The 21,945-nt window shown below is 41.5% G+C and overlaps 1 protein-coding gene across 1 annotated transcript in view; it reads right to left on the reverse strand.

The window, feature by feature from the left end:
* Window positions 1-20,750, reverse strand: part of LOC127000131 (uncharacterized) — a 109,862-nt gene extending 89,112 nt beyond the window's left edge. The window contains exon 1 of the mRNA XM_050863550.1: window positions 20,703-20,750. Coding sequence (XP_050719507.1) covers window positions 20,703-20,750 — 48 coding nt within the window. The remainder of the gene's footprint in view (window positions 1-20,702) is intronic.
* Window positions 20,751-21,945: the final 1,195 nt, after the last annotated feature.

A 21,945-nucleotide genomic window follows, 5' to 3' on the forward strand; every position in this document is an offset into this window, starting at 1 on the left:
CTCTCATCATCATCACCATCACCACCTCCTCCTGCATCGTTCCTACCATCCTCATCGTGCAAAAACAAGCACCTCCATTATTGCAACATCTCAAATGGTGCAAGATCATCTCTAACCATCACCACCATCCACTATAATCCACACACAATCATAACACAATCAATCTCCCGGCACAGTAATTAAGTAGTAATACAATTCAATGTCACCAAGATAGTGTAGACAGGTGAATATAGATGAATTGGTAGATGGATTGACAGATGAAGTAGGAGATGGAGAGGGAAAGAAAAAGAAGTCGGGAAAGAAGGAAATAATAAAAAGAAGGAAGGAAGGAAGAAGAAGAAGGATGAGAAGGAAGGGAAGGAAGGAAGGAAAGGAGACCAAAGTTGAAAGAATCAGGAAGGACGGAAGGAAGGAAGAAGTATGAGAAGGAAATAAAGAAGGAAGGCAAAAGGGTTGGGAATGTAAAAAAAGAAAAGAAAGGAAGGAAGGAAGGGGAGAAAAAGAAATAATAAAGGAAGGAAGCAAAAGAATGAATGAACAGAAGGAGGAAGGAAAAGAGAAAGAAATGTAAAGGAGAAAAAAAGAAGGCAGGTGAGGAAAAAGAAAAGAAAAAGGGCAACGAAAAAAAGCAAGCAAGAACCATAGAAAGACCGAGAGAAAAAGAAGAAAGAAAGAAAAGAAAAGAAAAGAAAGAAAAGAAAGAGAAAGAAAGAAAGAGCAACAAATGAACACACCTTGCATCTAGGAAGGAATTTCAGGGAACGCAGGATGGGAATAGCGTGGGAATGCGAAAGAAGGCGCCTACCTGCCACCACTGCACTATCATTAAGGGAAGGGAGGAAAGGGGGGGGAAGGGGAGGTGGGCAGGGGAAGGGATGGAGGCGTTGTGGAGGAACAGAAGACTGCGATTCAGGCCAGATTGCAAACATTCAATCCTGACGCCATGGGACAGGAGGAGGTGGAGGTAGAGGTGGAGGGAGGAGGAGAGGTGGAGGTATGGAGTGAACGGCGTAAATGGTGCAAGAATGGAAGGTGGGGAGAGAAGAATGTGTGTGTATGGAAGGGACGAGATGCAGGGGTGGAGGAGAGGGAAGAGGAAGGAAGGAAGGAGGGCAGGAGTTAGGAAGGAAGCAATGAAGTTATGGATAAAAAGGATGGCTGGGAGAGAGAGGAAGGATGGAAGGAAAGTATAAGAAGTAAGGAAGAAAGGAAGAGTGACAGGAAGGGAAGCAGAAAGCAAATGAAGAATGAAAAAGGAAGAAATGAGGGAAGAAAAATTATGAAAGAAAAGTAGAAAAAGTCATAAAAAATAAATTGAAGAACAAATAAATGAATGAAAAAGCTGATGAACAAGTGAGTGACTGAATGAATGTAGGAACGAATGAAGATAAAAACAGTATGAAAATTCGAAGAAAACAATCAATCAAAAATCGACGCAAAAAAAATCACATCTCGTAATAATTCAACAACCCGAAACTCCACAAAAAACAAACGAAAAACAACAATATAATGATAAACTCACAAGAAAGAAACACATGCGACTTGAAAAAGGATAAGCAGTGAGAGGTGAGAGGAGGAGTGAAAGAAAGGAAAGAAAAATGGCCAAGGAAGGAAAAAGAAAATATGGCGACAGACAAGGTAGAGATAGGTTTTGGCATAGCAACAATACAGGAAGATAAATAGGCATACAATGGTTTATACACATCGGCCTAGCATTACCTTCAACACAGCACTTTGACGCCCCTCCATGACACATGCCAGTAAGGATTTGATTTCCGCATAACACGAAACAGCCCACTCTTTTTGTACATCGATCTGTGAGTGTGACAATGCGTAACGAGAACGGTGAAAAGGAAAGGTAGAGCGTAGGAATTAGTATGTGTTGGATGGTGACACGAGGAGCGTATCCACAGGGGAACATACATAAGAGGAAGGCAAGCGGCAGCGTAATATAAAAACGCAAGTGCAATAATGGCGTACAAACATGAATACGCAGAGCGATACTACTCATGGACCATACATGAGAAATGAAACAGAAGGAGGAATGAAAATAAAAGAAATGAGGAAGAAAGGAAAGTAGGAGGAGGGAAAAGATGGAGGAAGGAAGGAAAGAAAGGAGGAAGAAAGACAAACAAAAGAAAAGATGATAGAAATAAAAATGAAAGAAAGAGAAAAATAGAGAAAGGAAAGAAGAAAATGAGGAAGAAAGGAAAGTAGGAGGAGGAAAAGATGGAGGAAGGGAAGGAAAGAAAGGAGGAAGAAAAGACAAGCAAAGAAAAAAAAAAGAAAAATGGCAGAAATAAGAATAACAAGAAAGAGAAAAATAGAGAAGGAAAGGAAGAAAATGAGGAAGAAAGGAAAGTAGGAGGAGGGAAAAGATGGAGGAAGAAAGAAAAACAAAGAAAAAAGAAAGATGATAGAAATAAGAATGAAAGGAAGAAAAAAAAAAAAGAAAGAAAAGGAAATGAAGAAAAAGAAAAGAAAACTGAGGAAGAAAGGAAAATGGGAGAATACAAGAAACGAAAGAAGAAAATAGATAGAAGCCAGAAAGGAAGTTAAAAAAAAGCAACGTAAGGATGAAATCAGGGAAGCAATTACCAATCTGAGACCCATGCAGCCCCCACCCCCTCCCTCCCCCGCCCCCACACTTTAACACACCGCAACCACGTGTCATCACCCTGGCTGCACCTTTCCTTAACACTGCTGATAAGGCGACAAGGGCACCAGTATGACAGCCCCAAGACACAGGTAACATTAGTACCAAAATAGGCCCTTCGTACACTTCCCGGGTGACAAGTGTGCCATGCTGAGAAGGTCAGGAGGCAGAGGCAATCAATGAACTCCCAGGTAATCCCCTTCCCCTGCCCACCCCCCTCTAGGCACGGCAGGTGATAGTGAGGAGATAACGAGGCGCCTAATGAACGAAAACACCTGTTGCCTTACCTGGCGCCACCGCTGCTGCTGCTGTTACGAGACTTGCTGAAGGTTTGCTGTTGGTTATAATTCGGTCAATCTGAGGAAGAAAAGAGTTGGTGTTTATGTTACTGTTCTTAGTGAGTCTGTTATTACTATCATTAAAATCACACTGCTTGTCCATGGAAGGAGTGATGATATGACTAAATGGAAGAAAAATTAAAAGAAAAAAGATAAAGAAGGATTAAAGGAAGAAGTTAAAAAGATAATATTGGGAAAGAAGGAAGAATATAAATGAGGAAGAAAGAATAGAAGAAAGGGAGGAAGGAAGGAAGGAGGGAAGAAAGAGAAAGAGAGAAAATGGGAGAAAAGAGAATGGAGACAAAAGGAGGAGAGAGAGAGAGACACACACACACACACAGAAAGAAATGACAGAGCAGGCGCGCGAGACCCTCAACTCTGCAGGAATCGCCCACCCTGGCAGGGCGCGTGGCGGGGTTCCGGCAGCCGCGTCAGCCGCCACCCACTGGCCACCGCGCCTCTTCCCAGCCACCCACTACCTGGCTCTCCACACCTCACCATGCCTCGGCTATGTTCCCAGCCCCCTTGCCACCCATAGACCCAGTATACCCATAGGAGAAACAGATGAAAGGAAGCAAGGGAGAATAGATGGATGCATGAAAATAAATATGGAAGGAAATAAAGAATGAGAAGGAAAAGAATGGAAGAGAGAATTAAAGGAAGGAATAGAGGAAGAAAAGAATGGAAGATAGGAAGATAGGAAGAAAGGAAAAAGGGATGGATGGATATGAGGAAGGATGGATGGAAGGAGGAAAGAAAGGGAGATGGAAAACGAAAGGAGGAAAAAGAAAAGAAAATAAGGGAAACAGAAGGAAGGAACAAAGAAAAAAAGAAAGAAAGGAAGGAAAAATAGAAGAAAAAATAAAGGAAATGAATGAGACTAAATGAAAATAGAAAGGAAAGAAGAAAAATAGAAAGAAAATGAGGAAAACAAAAGGAAGGAACAAAGAAAAAAAAAGAATAAGGAAAAATAGAAGGAAAAAAATAAAGGAAATGAATGACTAAATGAAAATACGAAGGAAACAAACAAATATAACATGAAGAAGTGAAAGAAGGAATGAATACACTCTCTTATACATATCTATCAACACCCTTTAAGACAATAAGTAGCAGACTTTTTTCATTATTTTCTTTCTTTACATATGCACTGTTTCCTCTGCTGTAAAAAAAAAAAAAAAAAAAAAACTTCACCCTCTCAGCCCACTCCGTCAAAGATATCCAAATCATCTCTTGTTTACTTACACTCTCTACTCATGTTGACACTCCTCCCCGCCCACACGCCCGCCCTAATCGTTTACACTAATCATCTCTACTTTCCCGCCTAATGAAACGAAGGAAGGGAAAGGAAGGAATGAAGAATGAAACAAGAAAAGGAAGGGACGGGGATGGAAGAAATGAAAAGAAAGAAGGAAGGAAGGAAATAAAGGAGAAGGAAGGTTGAAGAAAGAAAGAAAGGAAGGAAGGGACGAAGGAAGGAAAAAAAAGGAGAGAAGGAAGGTTGAAGGAAAGAAAGGAAGGAAAGGAAGGGACGAAGGAAGGAAAACAAAGGAGGGAAAGAAGAATGAAGGAAAGAAAGAAGGGAAAGAAAGGAAGGGACGAACGAAGAAAGGAAAAAAAGGAGAAGGAAGATTGAAGGAAAGAAAGGAAAGAAAGGAAGGGACAAAGGAAGGAAAGTAAAAAGGGAGGAGGAAGGAAAACGGGAGAAAGGATTTTAATTTTACACCATTAATTATAATCTCCACAATTTCTTCCACATTTTCTCTTACTAACCTCTACTCCCCACCTTACAATTTCTCTATACATTCCTCTCCCCATCCACCATCTACCCTCCACCTGAACCCATATCAGTCCACCACCACAGAGAGAGGGAGGAGGAGGTCCTAAAAGCAAAATGACATACTGGGGTAAAGATTGGTGGTACTGCGGCTGTGGTGAGAGAGAGAGAGAGAGAGAGAGAGAGAGAGAGAGAGAGAGAGAGAGAGATGATTGGTGGGAAGGAAGATTGGAAAAGGATGAAAGCAGAATTTGAGCATGACGTGAAAAAGAAAATAAAATAAAATAATAGCTAGAAAGAAACGCAGGAAAAATGATAGACGTGACTTAAAAAAATTGAGACAACCCCCCCCCCAAAAAAAATAATAATGATAATAATAAAAGAAAATGGAGATATGAAAGAAGTATAAAGCAAAAGAAAACGTAAACTAAAAAAAACGTAATAAAGAACAAAACTGAGAATAAAAAGCATAAAACAGCAGAAAATAAAGAAAAACACAAATAAATAAAAAAAATTAAGGAAAAAAAAGGTGTAATTAAAAAAAGATAAAAAGCAAAAGTGAAGCAAAGACTGAAGGAAGAAAAAAAACAGTGGATACAATAATGAAGAGGAGGAGGAGGAGGAGGAGGAGGAGGAGGAGGCAGCCGACGTGTCATGGAAAGCATTGTGGTATCTCTATTATCATTTCTCTCTCTCTCTTCATCGTGTTAGAGGTATTCAAGATTATTATGTCCTCCTCCTCCTCCTCCTCCTCCTCCTCTTCTTCTTCTTTCTTCTCCTCTCAAATTCTTCCTTCCTTTCTCCTCCTCCTCCACCTTCTTCTTTCTTCTTTCTAACCATTTATTCACCTCTCCTGCTTCCTCCTCCTTTCTCTCCCTCCCCCCCTCGCAAGCACGTAGGGTCCAACCCGTTAATTAATCTTACAGTTCAAGTCACTCCTCGAATTTCTCCACGCTCGTTTTCTTCGTTACGATCCCATGGAAAAACATGGTGACAGAGAGAGAGAGAGAGAGAGAGAGAGAGAGAGAGAGAGAGAGAGAGAGAGAGAGAGATAAAGACTGTGACAGATATATAGAATTGCACCAAATCTCAATATAATCAGCGCGCCATATGTCTGACTGTCTGTCTGTCTGTCTGTCTGTCTGTCTGTCTGTGTACCTGTCATGGTTCTGGTCCGGCCTTGTCTATTTTGTTTATTATTATTATTAACAGAAGCGAAATGTAACTGATATTGTTTTGAGATTGCTGTGAAAAAAGAAAACAGTTCGTCAGCCTATCCATCAACACCTCGACCTATCAATATATCTAACTACCTACCTATCTGTCTATCTCTTTACCTGTCTACCTGTATATACCTGGCCGTTCGCTTGTCAGGTATTGCTTATAGTTTTCAACCTTCCATTCGAGTCTGGGAAGTCACAAAGGGAAGGTAGGATACAAGAAAGATGAAGGAGGAAAGGAAATACAGAAGAGAGGAAAGGAAGGAGGAAGGATAGGAAGGAGGGATGAAAGGAAAGAGAGAAAGGAAACAAGAGGAGAATGGAAAAGTAGGAGAGGAAAGATACGTGGGAGGAAAGAAGGGAAAAAGAGAATAAGGGAAGAAAGGAAGGAGAAGAGGGAGGAAAAGAAGATGGAGGAAGGAAAGAAAAGAGGGAAGAAGAGAAGAATGGAAATGAAGGTGGGAGGGAAGGAAGAAGAGGAGGAAGGAAAGAAGATGGAGAAAAGGAAAGAAAAAGAGGTTGAAGAGAAGGCAGTAATGGCAGGGGGGAGGGAAGGAAGGAGGAAAGGAAGAAGGGAGGAGGGAAGGAGGAAAGGAAGACGGGAGGAGGGAAGGTGAAAAGGAAGGAGGGAAGTTATGAAGGATGAAGGTAAAGAGCGAAGGAAGAAAATGGGAAGGACAGAAGGAAGAAGGGAAGAAGGCGAAGGAAGTGCAGTTGGATACCTAAGAAAATTGTGATATGGACAGAGAGAGAGAGAGAGAGAGAGGGAGATTGATTGCCCTAATGAGGCGTTACTATAAAAAATTCACCGAGGAAGTAGAAATTGGGGCCGCCCATTAAAACTACCCATCAAAGAGAGAGAGAGAGAGAGAGAGAGATTAATATAAAGAATTTTACATAACACAGAAGTAACATGCACGTCTTCGATCTCACAGCCCTCCTCCTCCTCCTCCTCCTCCTCCTCTCAGGTAAAACAGGTATGAGACAGGTGGGAGAGCCAATTTGGAAGGACAATCAAACTATTTTTTCTTCCCTTCCTTAAGTGCCAAAGCTACATCCTCCTCCTCCTCTCTCCTCCTCCTACTACTAACTAACACTCCCATTCAATTGTTACTTTACTCTAGTTCTGATTTACCTTCTTCTTCTTCTTCTTTCACTCTTCCCTATTTTCCCTCCCCTCATCTATATTAATCAATCAGATATCCTCCTCCTTTTCCTCCTCGTCCTCGTCCTCTCGTCCTAGTCCTCCTCCTCCTCCTCCATCTAGGTCAAACTATTCAAGCGAGGAGGCAAATTACTAACATCGACATTTTTTCCTCGTGATCATCCGTCACTGAAACAACCTTCCTACATATAAGTCATTAGTGCAGAACGATCAAATCTAATAAAAAGTCACTGATCTTTATTCTGTTGCGTTAGGATGAGGTGAACGGTCCCGGACATTCATGAAACAAATGTTTGTAAATATGTTCCGTATGGGTCAACACTGTTGCCTGCTCTTCCGTGTTTCAGGTTTCCTCTTCTTAACTACCACGAAGACAAAAACCTCCAGCTCATCTTCTAATGCCACTTCCTTCTCTCCTCCTCCTCCTCCTCCTCTTTCCTCCTCCTCCTTCGTACCTGCCTCACTGTCACGTAAACACAAGACAGGTAATGAGAACAGGTAAGGAAGTCAGTTTAAAAGGCGACTTCCTCCCTTCCCCCACCTCTCTCTCTCTCTCTCTCTCTCTCTCTCTCTCTCTCTCTCTCTCTCTCTCTCTCTCTCTCTCTCTTGCCCTCCTCCTCCTCCCCCTCTCTCAGGTATTACAAGTTAGTCCGGAAACTCGAAGGTGATGAGGTTACCAACAACCTCGTATCTCTCTCTCTCTCTCTCTCTCTCTCTCTGTCTCTCTCTCTCTCTCTCTCTCTCTCTCTCTCTCTCTCTCTCTGTATGTGTGTGTGTGTGTGTGTGTGTGTGTGTGTGTGTGTGTGTGTGTGTGTGTCTGATTTACGGTCAATTAGGAGCCACCAGGTAGCAACAGCACACCAGTGGCTCAGGCCTTAAAGGTGCGCCGACAGGTAATGGGGAGGGTGACGCGGCCGCAGGAAGCCCAGGTAAGTCAGTCCAGGTAAGACACTGATTCACGCGGAGGCTCGTTAGCAACAGGTGGCGCGCAATACCTGGCTTCTACCGACGACCAGGTGCTCTTCAGTGGCATTTCTCAATACTTTTGGTTCTCATATCAAGTATTTTCAAAAGCCCCAAAAATAATGTATTCAGATTTTCATTTTTTAATCACCTATATAGTTTTGGTTCTCATCAAATATTTTCAAGTCCCAAAATAATGTAGTTCATAGAAAGTTTTTTTTTTATCACATATATAGTACAGAGGTTTTATCAAACTACCACTCCTACAGCTTGATTAGATGTGTGCTTCGGCGGTGAAATATTTACAGTATGTCGCTTAGTAAGTTCAGAAGATACGATTTTCATAGCAGCAAAGTCTTCATGCGTCCTCAGTTTACAGACATAACCTAACCTAACCTTTTCAAGACCATACGAATTCAATTTTCAGCGAAAGAATTTCACCACTCAACACCTCGACCTAACCTAACCAAGCCTTATGCGTAATCCGTTTTCAGACACACTTCTCACCTCAGGAAACCATATCACCGTACCTAACCTAACCTAACCTAACCTAACCTTTTCAGCACAAGTTTCTCCCCCCTCAATACCTCGTACCTAACCTAACCAAGCCTTATGTGCTCTCAGTTTTCAGACATAATTATCACCCCCCTAACCTAACCTTTTCGAGACCATACGTTTTCAAATTTCGGCGCAAGTTTCTCCCCACTCAATACCTCGTACCTAACGCTCTCAGTTTTCAGACATAATTCTCACCCAAGGGAAACCACCGTATGTAACCTAACCTAACCTAACCTAACCTTTTCGAGACCATACGTTTTCAAATTTCGGTGCAAGTTTCTCCCCCCTCAATACCTCGTACCTAACGCTCTAAGTTTTCAGACACATTCTCACTTAAGAAACTACATATATCAACGTAACTAAAGCCGACCTCCAAGAGTTCTCAGCGTTCCTACACGTTTCTCACCTCCCCCACCGCCGCAAAATTCGCCGACGTCTCCCGAGTTACGTCCGAGTACGTTACGTTAACTTTTGTTTGCTTTATGGTAGCTTGGGTGTTTTTTTTTTTTTTTTTTTTACGTGTACGCCTGTTGTGCCGGTAGACTCTCTTGAGGGGCCTGGATGGAAGTTGGCCCCAGCCCGTCATGGCGCAGGCAAGTGTTTACAGTGGTGCCATCTTGACCGTGAAATGAGTACAGTATCAACAGCGCCACCTATACCACGACTACTGCTACCCGTGAGGACAAGTAAGGGAGTACGTGAGTGTGTGATGAGTATGTCAGGGAGTATGTGAGTATGTATGTGGGCATGTGAGTACTACTGAGGGAGTTTCAGGTAAAATCATGGAGTGTGTTCTTAATCGTTGGGTAAAATAAATTCACGCGCTAACTGTATCATTATCTAGCCACACAAAGCTGCCTCAATCGATGGTTTAGCGGGTTTGTGGTTGATATTCAAAAGCTACTTCGTTAATAAAAGCATAAAAAAAGGTTATTACGCTAGCAGCTACATATGTTGGTCCCGTCTGCCATAGCATAAGGTAAGGATTTTTTTTACAGGAAAGGAAACAGCTCAAGGCAAAAAAAAAAATAAAAAAATAATGAAAAAAAATCGCAAATGGTAGTGGATTTTGGATTTTGGATTTTTATTTATTTATTTATTATTTTTTTTTTTTTTACTGTTTGCATCATATCCCAAGCTCATTTTATTTGGATTCAGAAGCTTTCGTCTTTTGCCAACAAGTCTTCAGTTTTCCTCAGGTAGCTACATTCTTGGACAGCTTGATTCTTAAATGAGGAAGTAGCAAGAGGGCCAGGAAAGGAGAGATAAAACCATGTAGTGTATCAAAATGAGTTAAAATTTGTGGACCATGTAATTAGAGATAAAGGTCTTGAGAGTGACTCGGTTGGGGAGAGTGAAAGGAGGGAGAGCGAGAGACAAAGAATGGAGTTAATGGGAAGAGGAAATTTTGGTGAAGGGAGTGAGAGAAAGAGAAGAGGAAGAAGGAAGATTATAAAGGGAGGAGATTTGGGAAAGTGGATGGTGGGAGAGGAAAGGAAAACAAAGAATGGAGTTTATGGGAAGAGGAAATTTTGGTGGAGTGAGAGAAAGAGAAGACGAAGAAGGAAGATTATAAAGGGAGGAGATTTGGGAAAGTGGATGGTGTGAAACAGAAAGAAGACAAAGAATGGAGTTTATGGGAAGGAAATTTTGGTGAAGGGAGTGAGAGAAAGAGAAGAGGAAGAAGGAAAGATTATAAAGGGGAGATTTGGGAAAGTGGATGAAAGAAAAACAAAAGAATGGAGTTTATGGAGGGAGGGGGTAGAAGTGGAGGAGAGAAAGAGAACAAAGGAAGACAGAGATGAAGGTAAAGGTTGGGAGAAGTGAGGAAAGTGGAGGATTGAGAGAGAAAGCAAAGAGAAAGACAGAGAGAGAAAAGTGATAACAAGAGAAAGAGAAGGACAAAGAATGAGAAGAGAAAGAGATGTAAGAAAGAAGACTAAGAATGAAGTTTGTTGGAGGGGGAGAGAGAGAGAGAGAGAGATGAAAAAACACTGACATATAGAAAAGCAAAGAAGACAAAGGGAACAGGAGGAGAAAGGAGAAAGAAACAATAGAAAGAAAAGAAGCAACAGAGAAGCAACGAATGAGAAAAGAAAAGAAAGAAAACCAGACTCATAAACATATAGAAAGCAAGAAAAAACAAACGAAAAAATGGAAGGAAGGAAAATAAAATAAAATAGAAAAGAACGACTAACAGAGGAGAAAAGAACAGAGACGCTGGCATTTGAAAGTAGAAAAAACACAAAAAATGAAAGGAAGAAGAAAATTAAATAAAAGACAGAGACACACTGACATTTGAAAGCAAGGAAAAACACACGAAAAAAATGGAAGAAGAAAATGAAATAAAAAAGAAAGAACGACTAAACAGAGAGAAAAGAACAGACACACTGGCATTAAAAAGCAAGGAAGAACAAACAAAAAGACAATGAAAAGCAAGCAAGTTATCCGACACGCTAAGCTTTGCCTGGGACACTACCACCATAACCAAATGTGGCGAGAATGCATGGCGAATCAGGCTCTTCACCACCAACACACACACACACACACACACACACACACACACACACACACACACACACACACATCACCATCACCAACACCACCGCCACCTGCTGGGAACACTTGTACACACACACATGCGCGTCGCAGCTCACGTCAGAGCACGACATCTGCAGGAGACGAACCAGTGGGTGATATACACACTTCATGATGGGATGTTGCAGAATGAAAATTGACTGAACTAGTGATAATGGTGATGATGATGGTGATAATGGTGATGATACAGCTGGTGATGATGGTAATAAAACTGATAATAATAATGTTCTTGTTGTTGTTGTTGCAGTGTTAAAGTATTGGTAGCAGTAGTAGTATATATAAATAAAAAACTCTGCATTATCATCCATCCTCACTTCACTTCCATCCCCGTACAGTGTTGTGAATCAAGCTTTGGACAATGTTGAAGCTGCACAGGCAGGTGGGACAGAGATGAGAGCTGCAGAGAAATGTAAATTAAACAAGATAGAGAGGAGAAAGGTGCAGTAACAACTCCTTCACTCTCACATCCGTTCCATACCTTTCCATCCATCACCAATCTTCCCATTCCTGTCATTTCATCGGGAAGTTATATACAGAAAGAAGGATACAAGGATATACTTAGTCCCCGTGGATCACTCTCTCACCTTCACTGAAATCTCTACTGCACGATAACCTTGGCTAACACCTGAATGACCGTGAGTGTGCTGTTAGCACCACCTGTTGCCATTCTAACGACAGGTGACCAGGTGAAAGAACGATGAGTGACGGTGACCGATGGCAGGTGTTCATTATCAGGTGTTAAGTGTATGATTAATAGAGGTTGAAATAGGTATAGATTTAATTTATATCATGGAAGGTTATTATTGAGACTTTTATGTTGTTTTATATATTATGAGCATATGTTTTAGGTCATTATGCCAGGTGTTAAGTGCGTGATTAATAGAGAGTTAAATGAGTGTGTAAGAGATTTAATTTATATCATATGGAAGGTTATTAATGAAATTTGTATGTGTTTATATTATTTATGAGCATATGTTTTAGGTCATTTATCCTGGTAATGTTTATATATGCAAAAGAAAGAAAGATAGATCCGATGCACACACACACACACACACACACACACACACACACACACACACACAAACACACACCAATCATATCAGACCACAGAAACCATAAATTCATAATACATACAATTCACAATGCCACTAATTTGTGTTCACTGGTGTGTGTGTGTGTGTGTGTGTGTGTGTGTGTGTGTGTGTGTGAGAGAGAGAGAGAGAGAGAGGAGAAAGGTAACCGCACATTTTCCGCCACTGGACGCGAAGTACAGGTAAGCAGCGGACAGGTGAGGAGAAAAATGACTGACAAACAGACAGACAAACAGACAGACAAACAGACAGACAAACAGACAGACAAACAAACAGACAAACAAAAGAAAACAATAGATTTGAAGACGAGAGTGGAGAGGCCAAGGAGCGAGGGTGTGTTTTTAGGTGTCCTCAGCCTCCATGTCTGATCTACACACCTCGATTCAACTCATCATAAATAATTCTACTTCTAAGTTTTCCATTATTCATAGTTAGGATCCTTTTCAATCCCTGGTTAACAATATCACAACATTGCCTCCCTACAGATAATTTTGTCATCGTAAAAAGTATCTATGTTACTTGATGGCTAATTATTTTAATATGGGCAGCATGACACTGCAATACAAAATAACCAAATGCAAAAAGGAAAGGTGAGAGAGAACAGAAAAATTACCGTGAATGAAAGAAAGAGAAGAATTGGGTGAATGACGAATCAAACATAAATTATTTCATTAGAGAGAAAAAAATCACAGAACTGTATCAGTGAAATGAATCGATGAATGACTCAATGGCATGCCAACTAAAAAATATATATATAGTGTACAAATCAATTACTTAATGAATTACTTGCTTTTATTTAGTCATGTATACTTTTCAACTTTTCAAATAAACAATAACGGCGACAAAAAAAAAAAGCGACAACAATAGCCACCACCACCACCACCACCAACAACAACAACAACAACAAGCACCAATAATAGAAACACGTACACGCAGGCAGCGAGCACCGACATAAAAGCATCACCTGGAAAAAAAAAATGATAACCACTAAATTAAAGACTCAGTGACTGCCCGTGGACAAAACTCACACCTCAACCCCATCCCCCATCCCCACCACCCTACCACCACCGCCGACAGATGAGAGGGGCTAAACACAACCTTCAGGGAGCGCGGCGCTAGATGGAGGTGGGAAGGCAGCTCTCCCCATCATCCATCCATTACCAAAACGCTTCTTGGGGTTAATGGTGAGACAGGTGGAAGCTGGCAGAAGTAAATAATAACGAAGAAGGCGAAGGAGGAGGAGGAGGAGGAGGAGGAGAAACAGAGGAGAGATGTTACACTGAGGAACACTGAAAGATGGGAAGACGATGACAGAAGTGGCGATCGTGGGGAGACTAGGGAAGGAGAAGAGTCACAGATGTTACAGAAGAATTAGGAGGACAAGACGAGGAGGGGAGGAGGAGGAGATATGCTACACATGGAACACTAAAAGCTGGGAAGACGATGATAGAAGTGGCGATCGTGGGGAGACGAGGAAGGAGAAGAGTCGCAGATATTACAGAAGAATTAGGAGGGACAAGACGAGGAGGGGAGGAAGAGGAGGAGGAGGAGGCAGGGGAATCAAAGAAGACATGAAACTAACAGAATCCTTCAAATTTCACACAGTCTTCACACAACAATTATACTGCAGTCAATAATGTTTCAAATAACGTACCGCAGGTGTGTGTGTGTGTGTGTGCGTGTGTGTGTGTGTGAGAAAGAGGACTAACAACAACACACACACACACACACACACACACACACACACACACACACAAAAGAAAACAAACTGGAGAGAAGGTGAGGAGAGAGAGAGAGCAGAAAGGAAGACACGCACGGCAGGAGGGCTATCTAAGAAGAGGTAGCGAGACAGGAGAGCAAGGGAGAGAGCACAGAGGCGGGACCTAGCCACCGTGACCACCTGGGAAACAACGTTAAGAGGTCCACTCGTCCTGCAGCGCCTCAGTAAGTAGTCCGTCAGGCGTGGGCTAATAGGGGCGCCAGGAGGAGGAGAAGGACGATGGGGAGATAAAGGGCTAAAGAGAAGGAGAAATAGGAGAACGAGGATAAAAACGAGGATAAAGAAGAAAGGAAAAAACGAGGGACAAGATAACGGTACTATAAAAAATTCACCCGAGGAAGTAGAAATTGGGGCCGACCATTAAAACTACCCGTCAAAATGAGAGAGAGAGAGAGATGAGGTGAAGACGAGGAGAAAGAGGAGGAGGAGGAGGATAATAGGGAGGAAAAAAGAGGGAGCAACCGAGGAGGAAAAAGGAAAAAAAAACAGGGAAAAAGAAAAACCAGGAAAAAACAGGAAAATAACGGCGAAGGACGAAGAGAAACAGGAAAAACAGAGGTGGGAAAAAGATGAGGACAGGAGGAGGAGGAGGAGGAGGAGGAGGACAATAGGAAGGCGAAAGAAAGAAAACGAGGAGAAAATGAGGACAAAGGAAAACGAGGAGAAAGGAGGAAAGCAGAGGACGGAGGAAAAGTACAAGGATTAAAGAAGAGGAGAAAAGGAGGACAATGAGAAGGTGAAGAAAAGTACAGTGAGGAGAAAGCAGAAAAGGACGAAGAGGAGGAGAAAGAAAAAAAGCAACGAGGATAAAGAGGAAAATAGGAAAAAGGAAAAGGAGGCAAGCGGAAATCTTAAAAAACAGAAGAGAGGACACAGGACAATAAAGGGAGGAGAAGAGGAAAAGGACAAAGAGGAGGAGAAAGAAAAAACAGCATAACGAGGATAAAAGAGGAAAATAGGAGAAAGGGAAAAGGAGAGCGAAGAAATCTTAAAAAACACAAGATAAGAGGACAGGACAAAACAGGACAATGAGGAGGAGAAAAGGAAAAGGACAACTAGGAGGAGAAAAAGAAAAGCAAGGAGAAGAAAAAAGGAAAATGAAAGAGGAAAGGAGGCGAAGGAAAATAAAAGATACAGAAACTAAGCACCACTCGTCCTTTTCCTCATTCTCTCGTTGTCTCTTTCAAATTGACTCACATACCATGAAACCATAAATGAAAAAATAAAAGGAAAGATTGGACTCATACATACATTCACGTACTCATAATTCCTCCAATCAGGAGAGGCGGTGGTGGTAGACTGGGAATGTGGTCAGAACGCCACGTGGGGTCCAGTGTTCGAGCCCGCAAAAAGCCTGATTATTTTCAAGCTTTGAGGAGCATAAATATCCTACACACATGATCTGTCCTTTGAGCCTACAACTATAACTCCTCGTGTAAGTGGATACCCAAGAGAGAGAGAGGAGAATTAGGGAGTAGTTAGCCTAATGAGGCGTTACTATAAAAAATTCGCTTGAGGAAGTAGAAATTGGGGCCGCCATTAAAACTACCCATCCAGAGAGAGAGAGAGAGAGAGAGTAGCTGGTTGCAAGCCCCTAATCCTGTGTACTCAAGCCCATCCATAGAAAAAAAAGCACAACAACCCACACACACACACACACACACACACACACACACCATCATGACCACTAAACAACGCTAATTCCTTGAGAAACTGCCCCCTCCCTTCCCTCCCCTTCAGAAAGATGCTTAAGACCTCAGACCGTGATCACTTCCATGACACCTCCTCTCCTCCTCCTCCTCCTCCTCCTCCTCCTCTTCTCCGATTTTCTCTTTCCTCCTCTTCTTCTAATTTCCTCATTTGCAATTTTTCCTTATTTAATTTCTCGTTTTAAATTTCTTCCTACAAAGTCGATTCTGTTTTTCCTTTTCTTTTTTCGTATTTTTATCATTATTTACTTTCTTCTTCTTCTTTTTTCTTCTTCTTCTTCTTCTTCTTCTTCTTCTTCTTCTTCTTCTTCTTCTTCTTCCTCTTCTTCTTCCTTATATCATCAAAATGCAAGACTGTATTCGACAAACAATCAACTCCCATAAAATCTCTCTCTCTCTCTCTATCTCTCTCTCTCTCTCTCCGGAGCCTAATATCAAAAGATGCCAAGGAACCCATTTTGACTGACAAACTGATGGGCTGACTTCAACGCTGACGCTCCGGATGCTGTCTCTCCGTGACACTCGATGCTGCTGATGTTGATGTACCCAGTTTACCAGTGATGTTCGGAACGCATTCATACCACGCAAAGGGAATCCATCTCTTCGGTGGGTGGTTATCTGGGTTGTTGGCAGCAGCAGAAGTGACGGACGGGGAGTGATTTCGAAGCACACAAGATTAAAATTAGACTCCAAATGGTGACATGCCGAGGATAACTCACGCGAAAAAGGAGGCCCGCGTGAAGCAGACAGAACAGCCAGTAGCGGGCATTTTTTTTGTTTGTTTTTTTGTTTTGCTTTTTTTTTGTTTCCTTTATTGTGTGCCCTTGTGCTGTCTCCTTTGCTGTAAAAAAAAAAAAAAAAAAAAAAGATTCAGACTGAGGCACGATAAAATTAGGAGTCCAGCGCGATCTGTCAGCGGGAGTAAAATGAGTTACGAGAATATTAGTCACCGAGGCAGAAAATATAATGACCAGCACGCCATGAGGAGAATATGACGAGATGCAAGAATAAAGAACGTTTCAAGAACAACAACAACAAAAAATGCAAATATCCAAAACCGCCGCATAAAAAAAATGACCACACGAAAGTTTACAAAATAACAAGTATAGGAGAGAACAATTCATCTGATCTATGTGATAAAATTCAAAAATACCAAAACAAAAACATCAAACCGGCTATGAAGAAAATTTTGACTCGGTGAGAATTTATAAGTGCAGTTTAGTGACCATAGTAAATAAAGTATAGTACGAAGCAGTATCTCAGGTAAAGTAAAGTGTACAAAACTAATTAACATCAGGACAGGTATAGCGAAAAAAAATACCAGGGGAAAAATTACCAGGAGAGGAAGGCAATCACAAGTCAAGCCACTTATGGTAAGAAAAATAATAGCCTCGGAAAAACTGAGTAATACTTCAACCAATGTCTCAAAAGTTAGCAGAGTAGTAAATTTGGTAAAACAGGACCAAGAAGCGTATCAACATTGAGTGGGAGAGAAGAATTAAGAGTTTCAGTTCAGAATAGCAAGAAAGTGAATATACAGGCAGGTAGGTACAAGGTAGGTAGGTTGGTAGGTAGGTAGGTAGGTAGGTAGATAGGTAGGTAGGTTGGGTGGTTGGTGGGTGGGTGGGTTGGTTGGTAGGTGGATTGGTTGGTTGGTTGGTTGGTATGGTATGTATGTATGTAAATGAGTAGAGTAAGTAATCAGGCACGCAGTAAAGTATGTGGTTGTAGGTAGTTAGGTAGTAGGTAGGTCGATAGATAGATAGTAATAAGTGTGTGTGTGTGTGTGTGTGTGTGTGTGTGTAGCCACTCATGACCGTGCGTACAGAGCCATGGCCGAGACGGATTACTCCTCATCACAGACTCTAATGGACTGCACTGGCTTATAAAAATTGCAGCATTAAATAATTACTGCAGCATTACCAAATTATAGTAAATGGTAACTTCGCTAAGAGTAAATGCGAGCGCTTAAAGGCAACCCTGATCCATTTTCCTTAATTTTTGAGTACCCCTCTTAAACCTCACCCCAGCAACCCCACATTTTCTTTCCGTACCTCTTCATTAAACTTTTGTTCTTCTCTCTTACTTAAAAGAAAATCCTAACCATTATTTATATATCTCAAGAATAAGTTTTTTTTCTTTACAACAAAGGAGACAGCTCAAGGGCTCACAAAAAAGTAAACAATAATACACAAATAAAAAAGCCGCTACTCGCTGCTCACAAAAAGAATCTAAAGAGGTGGCCGAGGTCAATTTCAGGAGGATGAATGTATATGTTTTAATTTAAACCCTTATAAAGGAAGACCCATGAAGGCAATGCAATAGCGATCACGCAGACACGCTTGACTATACATCACGATTACGAACATTAGACTGAACCGCATGTCCTCTTTGAACCTTGATATTTGTAAAAGTTGTTATTTTAGTTTAATTTGTCAGTTATATAATCATTAGTCATATATATCAAGATCATCTACTTCATACCATACTGAACGGCCTGTCCTATCTCACAGCCATGCTTAAATCTATTCTTTTCTATCTATATTATTAATTTTATCTATTTTTATCTATCATATCATATTTAGATCTATTTTTATCTATCTGTCCACTATCATACTTATGGAAGCTGCTTTTTTTATCTATCTCTGTTCACTATCCTTTTCAAATGGTTCCCTAAAGTAAAAAAAAAAAAAAAAACAGGACGTAAAATTCTTCCGCGTAAAATGACATTAGCAAAGATTTAAGTTTAGTTGTTTATGTTCTATGGTAGATAAACAATAAACATTCTGAATCTTCCCTCCTATGTACGGCCACTTCCCCGCCTCACGATCTTGCCTCCCTACCTCGCCATGGCGCTTGGGTCCTCAGCGCCAACAGGATAACCAGGCAGAGAGTGCACGCTCACACCCACGCTCAGGACCTCTCATCACGTGGGCGCCTCAGTAACACACCCTTACTCACACTTCACGGGCTCACCCTTAATTTTGTGTTTAGCGTCAACATTTAACTCTTTTTATCTCTATTATTCTCGCTCTCGTTCTCTGGTCAGTTGCTCTCTCGTCTCTCTCGTCTCTCTCTCTCTCTCTCTCTCTCAACCCCCAAAACACATCTTGTAATACGGTACATTAAATTTCCTTTAATATAGGTCAGTATTATAAGACTTTCGTTTCTCCATCAACTATTTCTAAAGGTCAAAGGGGTCAATCAGGTTCTAACAGTGTTTCTTTAGGTTCACGGTACAGAGGAAAGGTCAGACTACCATCAGAAAGGTCATAAAATTACTCCTAAATACCCCAAAACTCCTACGAGGCCTTGTCAAATATGTGAACAGGCGACAAAATGTTTAATCATGTCGATAATGTAGCCCAGTAACAGCAGGGATCATGTTTCTTAATGGTCCATGCAAGCGGAAAAATGAGAAAAAATCACCCTCACAAACCATTTCATAATATATATCAAAGCATTTGTGATCAGATTATGTACCATCTATCATCACAAAATTTGACAGTAAATAAATTTGGCCCGTCGCTGTACGAGTAAAGCCACAAATTTGGCCCGTCGCTGCCAGGTAAAACCACAAATTTGACCCGTCGCTGCTACACAGTAAAGCCACAAATTTGGCCCGTCGCTGCACAGTAAAAACCACAAATTTGCTTAAATCGCTGCTACACGGTAAAGCCACAAATTTGAAATCGCTGAATTACGGTGAAACCACAAATTTATTTATGCGTCGCTGCTGCACAGTGAAAACTGAATTTGGTAAATCATGCTACGCGAAAACCTAAATTTGGCCGTCGCTGCTTCACGGTAAAACCTGGCAAAGCCACAAATTTGTTAAATCAACTGCTACACGAGTAAAACCACAAATTTGGCCCGTCGCTGAGTACGGTAAAGCCACAAATTTGACTTAAATCGCTGCTACACGGTAAAATACAAATTTGGCCGTCAGCAGGTAAGCACAAATTTGGCCCGTCATACTACGGTAAAACCACAAATTTGGCCGTCAACTGCTACTACGGTAAAACCACAAATTTGGCCCGTCGCTGCTACTTCGGTAAAACCACAAATTTGACGATCGCTGGTACAGTAAAACCCACAAAATTCGTCATTCTTTCTACAGTAAAGCCAAATTGGCCAAGATAAATCGCTGGTACACGAGTAAAGCCACAATTTGGCCCGTCGCTGCTACACGGTAAAACCTACAAATTCTTACCGTCGCTGGTACACGGTAGAAGCCACAAATTTGGCCCGTCGCTGCTACACGGTAAAATGAAATTTGTTGTCGCTTGCTTCGGGTTAAACTCTCTCTACACAACCATGATCCAAATATGTCTATCGCTGCCACACCTGCGCGGACAGACCAGGTAAACACAGCATTCAGAGAGTAATAAAGGAATGAGATCCATAATCCTCACACTTCCTTTAACAAATGACAGACAGATTTTCCACACGATTATTGAGGTTATTGTCAAAACACCTACAGGTATCCACAACACAACACTCAACGTCATCACCACACACACCAACAACGCCATCACGATCAGAACGCGTCACCACCACCACTGACGGTCACCATACACTACCCTGGGACCACCACCACACCCCACAGGATTCACCACAACACCAACACCATCACCACACACAACCACACCACCACAGGATTCACCACACAACACCCCACCACAGGATTCACCACACAACACAACACCATCACCACACAATCACCACACACCATCAACACCACTACACCCACCAACAGGTCTATCACCACACACCACCACCTCATCCATCACACACCACCATCAACCCACACTCACACACCTGCAACACATTACCACATTACCTCTCACCATCACCACCTTCATCACACTTTCACACTGCCACCACAGAGACACCATCGTTGCCAACATCACCGACATTAGCAAAAATTCCACTTTTCTTTAAACAAACATAGCAAACTATTTTTACTCACAAAAATAACCGAATATATTTTTCTCACTAAAAAATTAACCGAGAATCATTTTTCATCACACAACGAGAGATCCAACAATTATTGTTAATTAAACAAACTGCACCCAACATTTTAATTACACAAAAAACAAACCAGTCTTTTTTTACTTGGAACAAACGCTACATTTCAGGTTCACCTAAATATTAAATCTACTTCAAATGCAGAGGCAGCCCCTACCTATCAGTCCCTCTGTCTGTTCTCAAACATTTCAGGGTTTAGACACCTCCGTTTGACAAGGCTTTCGAGGAGGTTGTTGTGGCAGGCATTTTTTATTATTTTCCCTTTTTTGTGCCTTGAGGCTGTCTCCTTTGTGGTAAAAAAAAATATATAACCATAGGTAGTTTATGATCCCAGAGTTAGTGTGAAACCTCTGCATTATAAACGTAAAAACACTCGGAAAAATCATGAGAACCGGCAGTCTCACTTGTGACCTTTGGGAAACCGATGTTGTGGGAGCCGTAGCAGTTAGAAGAAGAGGTGAAAAGTGGAGGAAAAGTGAAGAGGAGGCAAAGGAAGGGTCATAAGGTTGGGGAGAGACGATGTGGGGTGAAGTAGAAAGAGAATGTAAGTAGCAGGCTTTTTTTTTTTTTATATTGTTGTCTTTTTTAGCCCTTGCACTGTCTCCTCTGCTGTAAAAAAATAATTAACCCAGTAGCAACGACAGTTCAAGTTGTACTGGCTTTACCAAGTGTACCAGCGACAGGCCAAATTTCTGCCATAATGTAAACCCCCAAAATAGATGATGCATAAACTGATCCTAAATGCGTTGATGGGTATATATTATGAAATGGTCTGCGTAAGAAGATGATTTTTCTCATAAACTTGCTTAGAGAGACCTTTAAAACATGATCCCACCTGGCTACCAGGTTGAAATAAAAAAGCGTCTGAAAATACAAGCCTTAATCCAGACACAGAAGACTACAAAGGACAGTGGCGCCCTCTACATGGAAGCTTGCCATGACTGCCCCTCATCATTCATCCTCGTCATCTCCATAAAGACACCAGAACAGCATTACCTCGTGGCAACAATGAGATACAATGGGGCACAAGGGCAACGGCGGATGTCAAATGAGCGATCCACG

The sequence above is a fragment of the Eriocheir sinensis genome, chromosome 17 (genome assembly GCF_024679095.1).
Source record: "Eriocheir sinensis breed Jianghai 21 chromosome 17, ASM2467909v1, whole genome shotgun sequence".
Classification (NCBI taxonomy): Eukaryota; Metazoa; Arthropoda; class Malacostraca; order Decapoda; family Varunidae; genus Eriocheir; species Eriocheir sinensis.